General features: G+C 33.7%; 1 protein-coding gene across 2 annotated transcripts in view; it reads right to left on the bottom strand.

Annotated features, from left to right (window-relative positions):
• EXOC2 (exocyst complex component 2) overlaps positions 1 to 16,461 on the bottom strand; it is a 283,378-nt gene that overhangs the window by 100,807 nt on the left and 166,110 nt on the right. For both annotated transcript variants that reach the window (XM_006931507.5, XM_003985860.5), the window contains exons 21-22: positions 13,007 to 13,073; positions 8,678 to 8,794 (exon numbers count right to left, since the gene is read on the bottom strand). In XM_006931507.5, the coding sequence (XP_006931569.1) occupies positions 8,678 to 8,794; positions 13,007 to 13,073 (184 nt within the window). The remainder of the gene's footprint in view (positions 1 to 8,677; positions 8,795 to 13,006; positions 13,074 to 16,461) is intronic.

Here is a 16,461-nt window from a genome sequence, read left to right as displayed (position 1 = left end):
TTTATTTGGTCACCTACAAAGAACGATCTAAGGGGCATGGGAAATAACTTTACTGCTACTACCTCCTACACTGATGTTTGATATCAAACCATTCTAGAGTAAGTTAATCATTTTCCTTTACTTAATAACTTCCAAAGAATTTCTGGAAATGAAAAACAACTGAAATAAAATGTGAATAGACAGCAAATTTCAACAAGATTATATACAAGTGAAGAAAAAGTCAATGAGAAGAGAAAGCTGAAGCAATTATTCCTAATCATTACAGAGAATTAAAGATGGGGGCAGGGGGAATGAAAGAATAATATAAGAGACATGGAGAACAGAGTGAGAAGGTCTAACATATATCCAATAGGAGATCTTGAAGGAGAGAAAAGAGTGAATAGGAAAGAATAAATATTAAAAGAGGTAACAGCTGACAAATTTCCAGAACTAATTAAAAGTATCAGAGACAAAGGAAAAAAGACAAACAAAACATATCAAGAGAAACATAATAGGGGAACTATGAACTATTAGAGATAAAATTTAAAAAAATCTAGAAAGTAGCTAAAGAAAGACTTTAATATATCTCTCTAAGTAAATGACAAATTATAGACCAAAACACACAAAAGGAATGAATACAGAAGACAGAACAACATAATTCAAACTTTATCTAATAGACATATATGAATGTGGTATTCAAAACTGAAAGATATAATCTCTTCAAGCAAGGGAGAATATTTAAGAAAACTCAAGTTTCAATAAAGTTAACAACATGACATTCTCTGAACTCAGCATGATTAAGTTAGAAATCTCTAACAAAGAGAAAACTATTTCCCATTATGGAAACTAATTGCTGCCTACTCCCCCCACCCCCACCACCAAAATTTTTTGGAAATTTAAAATCATGCTTCTATATATGTGGGTCAAAGAAAGACTCAAAATTAGAAGATATGACAGAACAACTAAAATATCTTATGTTAATATGTGGGAAACAGCTAAAGTGATAGTCTGGAATGTTTATATTAAAAGGTAGAACAGTTTGGAATCAATGAGCTACATAAATAAAACAAGCTAAGGGCTCAAGTTACTGTGACAGAAAACAAGAACATAAAGAGAGATTAGTAAAGCTAAAATTTGGTTCTTGAGAAGACTCTAATAAAGTAAAAAGACTGAAAATACTAAGTCTAAAAAGGGTCACAGTCTTAGGTGCAGCTAAAATTGAAATAAGATGAAATAATCATAAAATAGTTTTATGTCAATAAATTTAGAAATTTAGGCAAAATGGACAAAGTCCAAAACAAAACAAAACAACATAGGTCACCACAACTAACAAGAAGAAACAGAAAATTCGAATGTTTTTTTTAACCACTGAAGAAATTGAACCAGTCATTAAAAACCATCTCACAAAGGCTTTACCACAGAGTTCTTGTAAATATTCAAAGAACAAATAATCCCAATGTTACATAAACTCAGAGGAAGAAAAAAGGGATATACTCTTTATTTTACAAATTAGCATAAGCTACATATAGCAACATGGATAAATCACAAAAATAATAGAGTAGAAAAAGCAAGTCATTGAAAAATAGATACCATACAATCCCATTTATGCTATTTAAAAGTCAGAAACAGGTAACATTAAACAAGGTATTGTTTAGAAACCACAAAATGCAAAAGTGACTGTCCATAAGGGAGACAGGATGATGCATATATGCAAAGCATGAAGGGTCCCGAGAATATGTTCCATTTTTCATCTCGGCGATGGATGCACTTGTTCATTTTATTTTTCTTTTTTTAATTTTTTTTTAACGTTTTATTTATTTTTGAGACAGACAGAGACAGAGCATGAACGGGAGAGGGTCAGAGAGAGAGAGGGAGACACAGAATCCGAAACAGGCTCCAGGCTCTGAGCTGTCAGCACAGAGCCCGACGCGGGGCTTGAACTCACGAACCACGAGATCATGACCTGAGCCGCAGTTGGACGTTTAACCGACTGAGCCACCCAGGAGCCCCCATTTTATTTTTCTTGTATCTCACACCTACAAAAGATCCAGTCTTTTGTACACATAAAATATGCAATATAAAAAATATATGAAAAAAATTAAATCTATTAAGGAAGTACACCAACATTAACCTAATAGTAATGTAATGTGTTAAAATGTTATTCTAGGGTTACAAACAAAGCATCATAAGAATAAAGAAGAGGATTTGATCCATTTGGCAGTTTGGGAGAATGCATAAGTAGTCTTTCCACAGGATGGAACACCTGTATCTGAGACAGGTTTTGAAGGATGATCAAGATTTTGTCTAGTTGTGGTTGAGGAAAAGACATTCCAGACCAACAGAACAATACAGGCTATAGGTATATATTCTTAAAATAGAACCTGGTAAAAGCTGATGCTGAATGAATGTTAGTTGAAGGAATGAATGAGCCGAAAAAAATAATATGAAATGCTCAAGGAAAGATGAGTGGCTAGAAATCTCTAACAAAGAGAAAATTAATTCCCAGAGTAGAAACTAACTGCTGTCCACCCCTCCCAATTTGGAAATTGGGTATTGTGCTAGATTTTAGGTACTGGAATACAGGAGATGAATGGCATGAGAGAAAGAGGTAAGAGGGGCCAGATTAAAACAATAGGAACAGCAGCCTAAGGAGTTTATGTTTTACTCCTCAGTCAATGAGGAGATGAACATAAGGCAAGGAGGAAGAACAATATAATCAGATCTGTATTTCTGAAAACCCATCCAAGAAAGTCCATAGATAATGAGTTAAAGAGTGAAATTTAGAGCATAAGCAAAGCACTTAGAAGGTAGCTTTCCGCAACAGCACAATGATCAGATGATGAAAAAGAGCTGGTTGTGGACAGAAGAACAAATGAGGGAGGTAGAGACAGATTTGGATGATGGTTGAGTCAAGAACAATTCCCAAGACTCTGGCTTGCTGACTCAATGACTACTAAGGCAGAAAACACATAAAGAAAAGCTGATCTGGAGGAAGAAAGAGGAATAAGTTTTTGGTTTGGGTAAGTTGATCTGAAATCGCAGTGGCAACTTTAGTGATGATGTCTGACAGGAAACAGATCTGCAGCCTAGGAATGAAATGCAAGTAAAGATATAGATTGGGTAGGAATGCAAGCTGGTGTAGCCACTCTGGAAAACAGTATGGAGGTTCCTCAAAAAACTAAAAATAGAACTACCCTATGACCCAGCAATTGCACTAGTAGGCATTTATCTACGGGATACAGGTATGCTGTTTTGAAGGGACGCATGCACCCCCATGTTTATAGCAGCACTATCAACAATAGCCAAAGTATGGAAAGAGTCCAAATGTCCATCGATGGATGAATGGATAAAGAAGATGTGGTATATATATACAATGGAGTTTTACTCGGCAATCAAAATGAATGAAGTTTTACTTGCAACTATATGGATGGAACTGGAGGGTATTATGCTAAGCGAAATTAGTCAGTCAGAGAAAGACAAAAATCATATGACTTCACTCATATGAGGACTTTAAGAGACAAAACAGATGAACATAAGGGAAGGGAAACAAAAATAATATGAAAACAGGGAGGGAGACAAAACAGAAGAGACTCATAAATATGGAAAACAAACTGAGGGTTACCTCTGGAGGGGTTGTGGGAGGGGGATGGGCTAAATGGTTAAGGAATCTACTCCTGAAATCATTGTTGCACTATATGCTAATTTGGATGTAAATTTTAAAAAATAAAATAAAAAAAGATATACATTTGGGACTCATGGGCATCAATGATGAATGAAGTGGTGGGAATAAATGAGCTCTAAGGAAAAGGTACAGAGTGTGAAGAGGAAACAAGCACAAGCCGAGAACAGAAACAGTACAGGAATAATGAAAGATAACTGTTTAGGTTGTTGAATTGTACCTGCTCAGGTTCAAGGTTTTTGATTTAGGACCCCACACCCTATCCAACTGATGACCAATGGTCTTACTTATTGCCAACTTTCCAAAGAGACTTAGTCTTTCTCTCATCTCCAAAGCAACTACTTCTATGTGAAATCTAATATCCTTCCTTGCTTTGGAAAAGCTTTTCTGATTTACTTTCTGTATTGGGGAAGCAATATTTTACTTTATAAATTACGAGGTTCTTGTGTCATTACTATTATCTCTTTATGTCTGTTTCATTTTTCCCTTACCATTTATAAAAGAACTTGAGGCAGTTAAATAAGGTCAAAAATCACCTTTCGTATGTAGTAGACAGGGACACATCTGATCAACTTATAATTCCTGTCTCTAATCTATTAATTTACAACTAACTTATTATATAAAAATAGCCTCTAAACAAAACTTAGCAGGAGAAGAAATGAGAGAAATAAAATATAAAGAGATAATATAATGAGGACACAAAACTATAGTCATTCACAAAATACACTGAATTCAAATGGCTTCAATGAAACTTGAGAATTATATAAAATTAAGCTAAAAAATAAATATATAAAATATGGTATGTATGGTTCAAGTGATACAAAAATCTTTAAAACTGATTGCTGTATGTAAAGGATCTTTCTAGACATGTGAACAAAAGAAGCTGCCCTCTCCCCACCCACCATGTCAGAATTTCTGAAAGAGATTTAGGTGCATAAAATAAAACATCATTCAAGAATTTAATGCCAAAAAAAAAAAAAAAAAATTTAATGCCCAACTTGTTTAATGACTACAGTCCCAAGTCAGTCAAAAATCTGCAACTATACAAACTCTAAATTAGAAGTTCACTTTTTAAAGACTGGAACAGGTTAAAATAGCATTTTATGTAAGAAAAAATTTCTTTGGAATTATGTAATTATAGCTACCACAATTATGTGCTAAAAGTTTATTAACCATATAGTTCTGGTCGTCTGTTCTCAAATGTCTCAAGAGTTAATGACTTACAGCAAATTTGGTTTGAAAAACTCTGTATTTCCTTAACCTTGTAAGTATGTTTATTTGTTTGTTTATTTAATTTTTTTTAAATGTTTATTTATTTTTGAGAGAGAGAGAGAGTGTGTGTGTGAGCAGGCGAGGGGAAGAGAGAAGCAGACACATAATCGAAGCAGGCTCCAGGCTCTGAGCTGTCAGCACAGAGCCCAATGCGGGGCTCGAACCCACGAACCGTGAGATCATGACCTGAGCTGAAGTCAGAGACTCAACAGACTGAGCCACCCAGGAGTCCCTGTAAGTACCTTTAAAATGAACTCTACTAGAATATCAACAATGAACACATCAAAAAGTGTTAAACTACCAAATAGGGAAAGCATGCAAATTAAAATACCATGAAAGAGTATTTTTATCTATCAAATGAAAATATTAGCACCAGCAATGATGACCAAAATGTGATAAAACCAGCTGCTGAAAAGCAACCTGGCAATATTTACCAAGGGTCTTTGGAGCTCTAATTCTACTTCTAGGAATCAGTTTTGAGAAAGTAATAAAACATGTCATCAAAGATTATCTTTACCTCTCAGTCACAACAATAAAAATAACCTTAAGGTTCCCACTAGGAAATAATTAAAAAAAAAAAATGGTACATCCACATTAACTATCATAAGACATAAAACTCACATCTACCTATTTAATAAAGGTCTTCACAACAGAATAGTCAACAGAAAAAGATATATTCAATACAAACTGAATTCAGAAAAATGTTTCATATTTTATTACATATACACATATAGGTATATGGTATATATAAAGTACTGCTTACTATTACTAGATATACTAAAACACAACAGTGTTTATCTTGGGGTATTATAGATAATTAATTTTTTTAGACTTTTCAGTATATATTTTTAAAAAATGTTTATTTATTTATTTTGGGAGAGAGCATGCACATGCAAGCGGGGGAGGGGCAGAGAGAGAGAGACAGAGAGAGAGGCAGAGACATGGAAAGGGAGAGGGAGAGGGAGAAGGAGAGGGAGAATCTTAAGCAGGCTTCACTCTCAGCACAGAGCCCAACATGGGGCTTGATCCCACAACCTCAAGATTATGATCTGAGCCAAAATCAAGAGTCAGACACTCAATTGACTGAGCCACCCAGGTGCACCAGTATTTCTCCTTGCTAAAAATAATGATTGCTCTTACTTTTATAAGCAGGAGAAAATGTATGCCTGGGAAAACACATTTTCAAGGCTTACAATAAAGCAAAATGGAATTGGCAATGCAAATGGAAGTGCATGCAAATGACAAGACACTCACTGCTGGAACTTGCCATTTGGGATCCAACAGCACAAAGTCCATTTAAGGCTTATAATAGGGCTTATTTTAAAAGAGGTAACCTGTAGGACGAGTTTGATACACTGATCTGATGAATTACCACTTAATCTTGTTTCATAAAGTCCAAAACAATATACATTAGCCAACTGACTTCATGTCCTATTTGGTTTATTTTCATGGGAACAATTCTGTTTTTTATTTTAAGATGTATGGTACTGGACCAGAAAGCATTCTGGATTCAGAATTAGAATACTTAATTTTAGGTTCTGCTTTGCCCTGCTACTTACTTACAGGTCAAGTCATGAACATCTCTAAGCATATTTCCATATGAAAAAAAAACAGAGTTAATAATATTTTCCTTAATTACTTCACAGTTATTTGCACTAAAAAAATGTCTATATGAAATCATTCCAGTTTTAAATGATCATTGATCATTAAATTTTAACAAAATCCTGAAACATATAGTTATTAGTGTACTGTTTCTATATTAAAATTAATTCCGCTTTTGAAGAGGAGGATCAAGATGAAGGGAATTAACAACTGGACATTTTCACACTTCTACTGGTAGAAGTACTAATAAGAAAGCAGAAGGAAATATGCCTAGAAGACCCTCAGTAAACCACCAATCCTTTCTGGAAGGAGATCTGAGAGAATGTCTAATGTCTTGTGACACTAAATTAGAAGTCCATAATGCACTGTTATTTCCAAGAGCAGAAACAGAGTGACAACATGGATAACAAACTATTTGTGTAAACAATGTGCCCCATAGTTTCGCTGGGATCTTTGCCTCTAGAGTTGTCATTTGAGAAGGGAACTATGTAAAACAATGGAACTTGGCAGTGTTTTTCCATTAATGCAAGAAATATATTTTACTTGGTTGGCATCATGAAATTAATGGATTCACTCATAATAAACAAAATCAGCACATCTACTATCATCTAAATCTAGTTTACTGCCTATTCATTTAATATATAATTAATGATTTCAAAGTATTCAATGTCAATGATTAAAAAAAAATCCTAATTTTGAGTGTGAAATATAGCCCATCATTTATCCTAAGCTGTACCCCCAGATCCAATAACATATTACCTTGATTTCAAAATAATATCAAGACTAGGAAGGATATCAAAGGCATGTCAATTTCATTCTATTTCTTTATTACACAAACTGAAGCAACAATTACTACTCATAACTTTGTAAAAACCTAAAGAAAACCAAGCTTACTGCTTCTGTTATATGCAAGTCCTAATCATTTTATGTGTTTTTAAATGATCAAAAAACTGTCCAATAAATATATTTGTGTCACTATTGTTACTGCACAAAAGCAAAGTGCCCACTTTCTACAAATACTAATTCTTTACTGCAAGAGAGCATCTTGCAATTCTCAACACAAAAATTTCTGGAAATAAACTGAACATTTGACCCTATAGCCTTAAGTCACAACATTTCTCATCAGGATGATTAATCTTTACAAAAAGGCAGGAAAACAAGACAGAGCCACCCACTTTGACATTTTCATTCTTTGAAGAAAAAAAAAATCCATTTCTAGTTCACAAAATGGAACTATCACTTATAAAAAGCATGCAATCCATCACAAGTACTTTTTGATTATAAGATTAACAAGATCATTATCTTTCTTATTTTTTGCACTGAGAAAACTGTAAAAATGATTCTTCGTTTTACTTAGAAATCTGATAAATCTTTGCCCAAGAACCAACCAACCTTTAATAACAAGGTTCCTTCATTTTTTTCCTTTTCTGCTTACTTGAAAAATAGCAACAACAAAGTATAATATCCAAAAAAAAAACCCTATTCCATGGATTTATACAGGGCTCATTTTTGTCCGACTTTGCTACATCCATGGATTGGAGAGTAGAAAGCATGTTATTTTTCAGGTAAGTTATTAAGCATCCTAAAGCAGTTGTAAGCCAGGCTCGTGTTGTGTGTATCTGTGTCTGTGTGTGTCTCTGTGCTTGTGCACCTGTACCCATGCTTAAGTAGTAAAAAGCAAAAGCATCACTGTGGTCATTTGGAAAGGGGGAAAGGAAGAAGAAGTGTGCATAAGCAGGAAAAGGTTTTTCTGCAGGCTCAGGGAGTTTGCTGTTGGCTCTAAAGTAAAAGCTTTAACCTAAAAGGAGACAAATATGAGATGATTCTTAAAGATTTCGGTTTGAAACCTTTCTTTCCTATTTCCTTCCCTTACTTTGAGCAGGTTAGGTGGGGAGTAAATCAGTTTTCACCTTGAGAAAGCTCTGATCTAGAGGAAAGAAGAGAATATTAACGATTCAAGGTGAGTTTTAAGGACAGGAATCATTCAAAGTCAGGGTGGAGTGAAGATGGGGAAGGAATATGGATGTGGGGAGGATCAGGAAAGAAAAGTTTAGGAAAACCAAAAGAGAAAGGGTGCTAGGAAAATAGTTTGGAAACTAAATTGATAAAACCACCAACTTGTTCAATTTAACATAATTTATTTACCTGTGTTATTTTTTCTATTCCCTGGAAGTTGTGCTTTTCAAAATGTTCTGCCATATTTAGGAAGGTGTGACGTTCTAGGTAGCAGCAGTTACTTAGGACTATCAAAAGTCTCTGTTCCTAAAAGCAAAACAAATATTTAGAAAATTATCTTCATAGTAACAAATTGAGAGTTAACACTTATTAAATTTAATTATACTCTCTTATAATTCAATAATGTAATTACAATGTCAATATTCAATGTTTTACTTTCCATGGTTCCTTCTTTCCCAATAATAACATAAAGAAAAACAATACAATTCTATAATTCTACTAACTGCTTGTTATTACATACTACACTAAAGAGTCAAATAATGCTGCCTTTGAAATTTAATAGCTATATGGAAAAACAGTTAGCTAGTAAGCTGTTGTTCTTATGAAAGGGGTTCTGCTTTGTTGGTTATTCTACCTAATATTTTTTGCACCAAAAAATGCTATAAAAAGGGGTATTTTAAAATAATTACAAAAAATGCATAAACTCATAGAAAATAATTTACAAATTTTTCATAACTTGAGAGAGAATTGCAATGCTATCCATACGATGGGCTCCTTCAAAAAACTGGGCCTTCACAGATGTTTTTATGTAGAACAGTTTCCCTCCTATGGGGAGTGATGGGACAGGAGCTAGGAACTCTCCCACAGTAACAGTCATGAAGAGGGCTAAAACCTCATATTCTATACTCTCCAGGGTTCTAGCCACTTTAAGGTAATTTCTTATCAAAATTACCAGACCTCAAGGCTGATGAATAAACATCACTTTACAATTCAGAAGAACTATTTTTGTAAACAGAATTCCAGGAATGGCATTTGTCACTGCTGTTATGGCTCACCAAGAACACTTTCCCATGCTCCCTCAGTGTCAGAGCATTCTCTAGAACAATTTTGAGTAATTTAGAGCCTTGATTGAAGATCCCTTAACTAAACACTAAGGCAAAAGTACTTTTCCAGGAAAAATTTTCAGCCATATTTTACTTACTGTTTTGTCTATAACTCATGTTAAAGTCAATATAATAAATGTGAGGAAAAAACAATATAATAGATATGGAAAATAAATATATCCTTGTTTTTTGAGGTATATTCTGAACTCAAATGTCAAGCATAGCTATATCTCTCAATAATTTCATTTAGCTCCATCAAAAATTTTAAAACTTTCTAGATTTCTTTATTTAAAATATTACTATATTGCTAGCTGAATTTGGCCTATTCAACAAATGTAACTGAAGGGCAAGGAGTTATTAAATGCCTTCAAAGAAATGAAAGGTTGTTAGTGGTCTTGAATGAATCTGTGGATGGGAAATAAATTATAAAACAAGGAAAACAGGGTTATGGTATATATACCACTCCTCCACATTTTGTGAATAAATGGCAAGTAAGAACCAGAAAGAATGTAGTAAACAGACCTGCATAGGCACTCAGACCACACTTGGGGAGGGGTATATTCCCTCTTGCCCCATACCTGGTGTTACCATTATGGGGTCCTCATAAAGAACATGAAATAAAGTAAGCGTAAAGTTTCATCAGCTGCTCTAAACATGCTCTGCTCTGCAAAAATCTCAACTGGTTTTTCAGTTATAAGATCAATCCTCAATTACCTTTCCCTTCAAGAGTCTTCCCCCCAAATATTAGCCTTATCTAATAGACCCCTAAGCCTGCCACGTCTTCTTTGCCTGGTTAATTAACTCTCTTAATTTTTCTCTTTGTAATTTGCATGGTTCTTCCCCCAAAATGGAAAAATGATTTGAGTGATTTGAAGTCTTACTCTTGATAAGCGTTTTTTTCTTCTCAAATCTAACCAATCATAAGAAGTGAAAGTGGGAGGAACTGAACACAAATAATCAAATTCTTAAACTTGGATGACAAATTAAAAGCTTATTAACAATTTAGATGAATATGTATGTTTGAAAATAACAACTCAACCTATCAAAGATAGTACTTGCTAATTAGGCTATGGCTTAGACCTACCTCTTCCTTACCATAACTGCTTCTCTGCTGGATAACAGAACAAGACCCTAAGAAGATCTTGATAATCTGTACCAAATCTAATGAGAGATCATCCAAATGTAGCAAAACAGGAACTGAATTTGGTACCAAATGAATAATTTTAGGGAGCAAAATGGGAGCGACAAGGCCCTTGATTAGCAGAATCAAGTATGAAACACCTGGAGTTTGGCTGACAGTAAACTCAATAGGAGTCAATAGAGGTGTTAACATAAGGTGTAGTTCTGGCTGCTTCCCAGTTACCAGGGTCACATCAGAGTCCTATACTCCACCCTTGAAAAAGGACAGAAATAGACTAATAGGAAAACCACTGCCATATTAACTAGAAAATGCCTAAATGATTTAGGGTCTTAACCAAGAAAAAGGAAGATTCCAAGCCTACACAACAACTGTTTTCAAACACTGGAAAGATTGTCATGTAGAAATTAGGCTTGTTCTAAAGGACAGAGAAAAAAGCACAGCTGGCCCAATAACTCACAAGGCCCTTCTCAATTTAGCTCTTTCCTCCAGCCTGTGTCCTTCTCTAGTCTTCATTCTATGTTTACAGTGGAAAAAATGGTTTAAACTCACTACATCAACTTCCTCAGCTCCTACTGGATCTTGACCCAGGGCATACAGATGGCCCATTAGCAATCCACTGATATGTTTCCTCTACAGTCACACACGACCAACTAACTGTCAAGCCCACAAGGCTCTAGTTTTCATCTGACCCCACCTAATCCTCTATCAGTCTGCAATACTGTTAAATATTCTTTGGTTAAACACGCTTTTCTATCTTTCTCAAGAACACTGCTCCATCTGGATTTTCTTCTTTTTCTCTATTATTCTTTTTCAGAAAACTTTGAGGCTCTCTGCTTCTGGCCATCTCATAAATACTAGTATGTCCCAAATTATTTTTATATATTATATTAATTTTATACATTTGGCCCTCCTCTCATTCTACTAGTAGTTTTCACAGTATACTCATTCACTCCCAGGTCTTATCTTGCTTATACAGTTGACCCTTGAACAACACAGGTTTGAACTGCAGTGGTCCACTTACATGCAAATTTTTTTCGAGGTAAACACAGCACAGTATTATAAAGTAATTTTCTCTTCCTTATGATTTTATTAACATTTTTTTCTCTAGCTTACTTTATTGTAATACAGCATATAGTAATAACACAAAATATGTGTTAATTGACTGTTATTGCTAAGATTTTCACTCAACAGTAACTATTTGTAGTTAAGTTTTAGGGAAGTCAAAAGTTATACATGGATTTTCGATTGAACAGGGCATTGGTGTCCCTAATCCCCATATGTTCAAGGGTCAAGTGTAAATTACTAATTCACAAATCTGTATCTAGATTTCTCTCTTGGGGTCCAGGCAAGTATATCTAATCACCCACTAAATATCTCTCTTTGAATGTCACTCATTCAGTACATCTGGTCCCAAACAAAATTTTTAATCTCTCCTAATACAACAAATTTCTTATTTAGTAATTCACACTTATAGTGTGTAATGAATGAATGAATGAATGAATGAATAAATATAGTGTTGTGGGAATGATATAGGGCAGGAAATTTTGGTCACATGTTTTCTTTATGAGAGATACACATACATATATACATATACACAGCCACATCCTTCAAGCAAATGACAAACCAGAGGGGGTTATTTTTTTTAAGATGGATGGGTTTAGAATTGAAAAAAAAAAAAAAAAAAAGACAGATGGGTTTGGATTTCAAGACCTGAATTTATACATATAATAAAGTATGTGTGTGAATTATCCCTAAATACATATATATGTTGAAAACCAATCTAAGTGTGTGTGTGTATGTATGTGTATATATATATATACACACACATATATATATATATATAAAAGGTAGTATAATTTTGTTTTTGCTATGGAACTTTATGTTCAAATGAAATACTATTAGAAACTATTAGGAATCAGAGCTTCTCTGATTAAAGGGGAAGAGTATGGGGAAATGGGCCCTTTTCTTCTGCTTCCTCTGCAACTTTCACACACCAGGGAACCACTAGGGCATGTATTTTCACAGTCACAAACCTGCATGATGCAGGAGTAGATGGAATTACTTAAGTTACAACTTTGGCTAAAGAGTTTTTAAGTGTGGAATACATATAAAATTATATTTTTACTAAAATTTTCACAAAAAAACAGCCCCAAAGTATAGAGCAATATATTATAGCAGTTATACAATAGCAATCAAAGTAATTTAGGCTGATTTGTAAGTCATTATATAGTTTTAAAATGATATGTTTAGCTTTCTATTTATCATCTTACTTACAGAAGTCAAACTGAAGTCTTCATGGATACTTCCAAACAAATCAGGAGAAGAAACGTCAACAGAAAGACTAAATACAAAAACAAGTAAGAGAACAGTGACAATTAAAGTACTAAAATTAAAAATGTTAATATAATGTTATATGCTTATTACACCTCAATTAAAAAATGCAATAAACCCTATGTAAATTTGACTTTAAAATCTTGGTCAAAAATCTCATAACTCTGTTTTTTATATTAAACAATTAACAGCTCAAAGTAGACACTACAGGCTATCTATTAACAGAGGCCATATGACATTTGCTTTTGGATCTTCCCAATACTCAGTTAATTTTTTTAAAAATTACCAAAGGGGAAAATACCAAATAGTTTAGTTTTTAGGTATAGACTAAATTAATTGAAATGTTTTTGCCTGTCAGAATGTCCAGAGGGCTTTTTCAAGCTCATTTTCATAGTAAATCACTTATAGGTGAGTTCAGTTAGGAAATTAGTTAATAACCAACAAGTGACCAGATATACAAAATTGCAGGGAAGGATATACTATAAATCTACTGATTAATTGATATAATAGAATCATAATAAACACTTCAGTGAAAATTCTTTTCTTTAAACCTAACCAATGGATTTTAGATTCATATGGAACACTAAATAGATGAAAATAATAAATAATATCTTAACAGAAGCAATAAAAGGGTACCAATCTTAAAAATAATAAAAAATGAACTAAAGAACATTAAAATAACACAAACTGGTATAAAACATATATGAATGAATGGAACAGAAAATACAGTTAAGAAATATATAGAGAACCCTAAAGACTTCACCAAAACAACTAAAATTAATAAATGACTTTAGTGAAATCATAGGATATAAAACCAATGTGCAGAAATCCGTTGCATTTCTATACATCAATAATGAAGTAGCAGAAAGACAAATTAAGAAAAAAATCCCATTTACAACTGCACCAAAAATAATGAAATACCTAGGAATAAACTAACCAAACAGGTGAAAGATCTGCACTTTGAAAACTAAAACAATGATGAAAGAAACTGAAGATGACACAAAGAAATGGAAAGATATTCCATGTTCATGGATTGGAAAAACAAATATTGTTAAAATGCCTATACTACCCAAAGCAATCTACACATAATGCAATCCTCATTAAAATACCAATAGCATTTTTCAGAGCTAGAACAAACAATCCTAAAATTTGTACAGAAGCACAAAAGATCCCAATTAGCCAAAGCATTCTTGAAAAAGAAAAGCAAAGCTGGAGGCATCACAATTCTAGACTTAAAGTTATACTACAAAGCTGCAGTGATCAAAACAGTTATGGTACTGGCACAAAAACAGACACATAGATCAATGAATCAGAATAAAAAACCCAGAAATAAATCCACATTATATGGTTAAGGCAAGAATAACCAATGGGAAAAGGACAGCCTTTTCAATAAATGGTGTAGGGAAAACTGGACAGCCACATTCAAAACAATGAAACAACTGCTTTCTTACACCATACACAAAAATAAATTCAAAATGTATGAAAGCCCTAAATGTGAGACTTGAAACTTTAAATCCTAGAACACCTCTTTGACATTGATCATAGCAACTTTTTCTAGATAACTTCCATGATGCAAAGGAAACACAAACAAAAATAAACTATTGGACTATATCAAAATAAAAAGCTTCTGCACCCCAAAGGAAACACTCAACAAAACTAAAAGGCGACCTATGGAATGAGAGAAGGTATTTACAAATGACATATCCAAAAAAAGGTTAGTTTCCAAAAATTATAAAGAACTCTAAAACTCAACACCCAAAGAACAAATAATCCAATTTAAAAATAGGCAGAAGGGTGCCAGGGTGGCTCAGTTAAGTGTCCAACTCTTGATTTCAGCTCAGGTCATGATCTCACGGTTTGTGAGTTTTAGCCCCATGTCAGGCTCTGAGCAGACAGCATGGAGCCTGCTTGGGATTCAATTTCTCTCTGCTCCTCTCCCATCTCAAAATAAATACATAAACATTTTTTAAAAATAGGCAGAAGACATGAAAAGACATTTCTCCAAAGAAGACATCCAGATGACCAACAGACACATGAAAAGATGTTCATCACAAATCATCAGGGAAATGCAAATCAAAACTACAATGAGATATCACCTCACACCTGTCAGAATGGCTAAAATCAACAATACAAGAAACAAAAGGTGTTGGCGAGGGTGTGGAGAAAAAGGAACGCTTATGTAGTATTAGTGGGTATCCAAATTGGTGCAGCCACACTGGTGCAGCCACTCTGGAAAATAGTATAGAAGTTCCTCAAAAAGTTAAAAATAGAACTACACTATGATCCAGCAGTTGCACTACTGGGTCTTTCCCCAAAGGATACAAAAGTATTGATTCCAAGGGACACATACACTGTGATATTTATGGCAGTTTTATCAACAATAGCCAAATTATGGAAAGAGTCCAAATGTCTATCAACTAATGAATGGATAAAGAAGATGTAGTATATATGCAAAGGATTATTCCTCAGCCATAAAAAAAGGAATGAAATCTTGCCATTTGCAGCAAGGTAGATAAAGCTAGAGAGTATTAAGCGAAGCAAAATAAGTCAGTCAGAGAAAGACAAATACATGATGATTTCACTTATATGTGGAATTTAAGAAACAAAACAAAGAGAAAAAGAGAAAGCATGAGAAAGAGACAAACCAAGAAACAGACTCTTAATTTTAGAGAGCCGATGGTTACCACAGAGGAGAGAGTAAAGGGACAGGTTAAATAGGTGATAGAATTAAGGAGTGCACTTGTGATGAGCACCATGGGATATATGGAATTATACTGCACACCTGAAAGTAATGTAACACTGTATGTTAACTATACTGGAATTTAAAATAAAATAAAATAAATAAAAAGTTCAGAAATATATTGCACTATTTAGTAGAATTCAATGGTGTCTGAAACAGAAATTGCAACAAAATAATACGGAAAGAAAGACTTATTAATCAACAATATCAGCAAACTGATTAACAATACAAGTTCTTGGTGGATTATGTTAAATATATAAAATCAAATCACAGAAAAACTAGAAGAGTTAAGTATTTATTAGGTCTCAGAGAAGTAGTAGTATTATATATCTAAAGGCAAAAACCAATACCAAGAAAATCACAAAAATGGAAAACTTCTGAAATTATCAATTACAGATGTAAGAGGCATCTATTTCAGTATTTAACCTTAGGTGCAGAAAAGTTACACGTGTCAAATACATTCAGGTATCATTCAGATAAAATAGATTTCTGAAAGACCCTATAGAACATTATAAAATAATTATTACCAGAATTCATAAATATTAACAATCAAAATGTGTTCTTCTGGAACTCAAATAACTAAGCCCGACCCTGACTTAATTCTACTAGCAAAATTAGTCTTTAACAAAAGTATTGCTAAATCTCTAACACCAGAATT

Source organism: Felis catus, chromosome B2, assembly GCF_018350175.1.
Source record: "Felis catus isolate Fca126 chromosome B2, F.catus_Fca126_mat1.0, whole genome shotgun sequence".
Taxonomy (NCBI): domain Eukaryota; kingdom Metazoa; phylum Chordata; class Mammalia; order Carnivora; family Felidae; genus Felis; species Felis catus.
The sequence above is the reverse complement of the archived record's forward strand: the minus strand, read 5'-3'. Positions and strand labels throughout refer to the sequence as shown.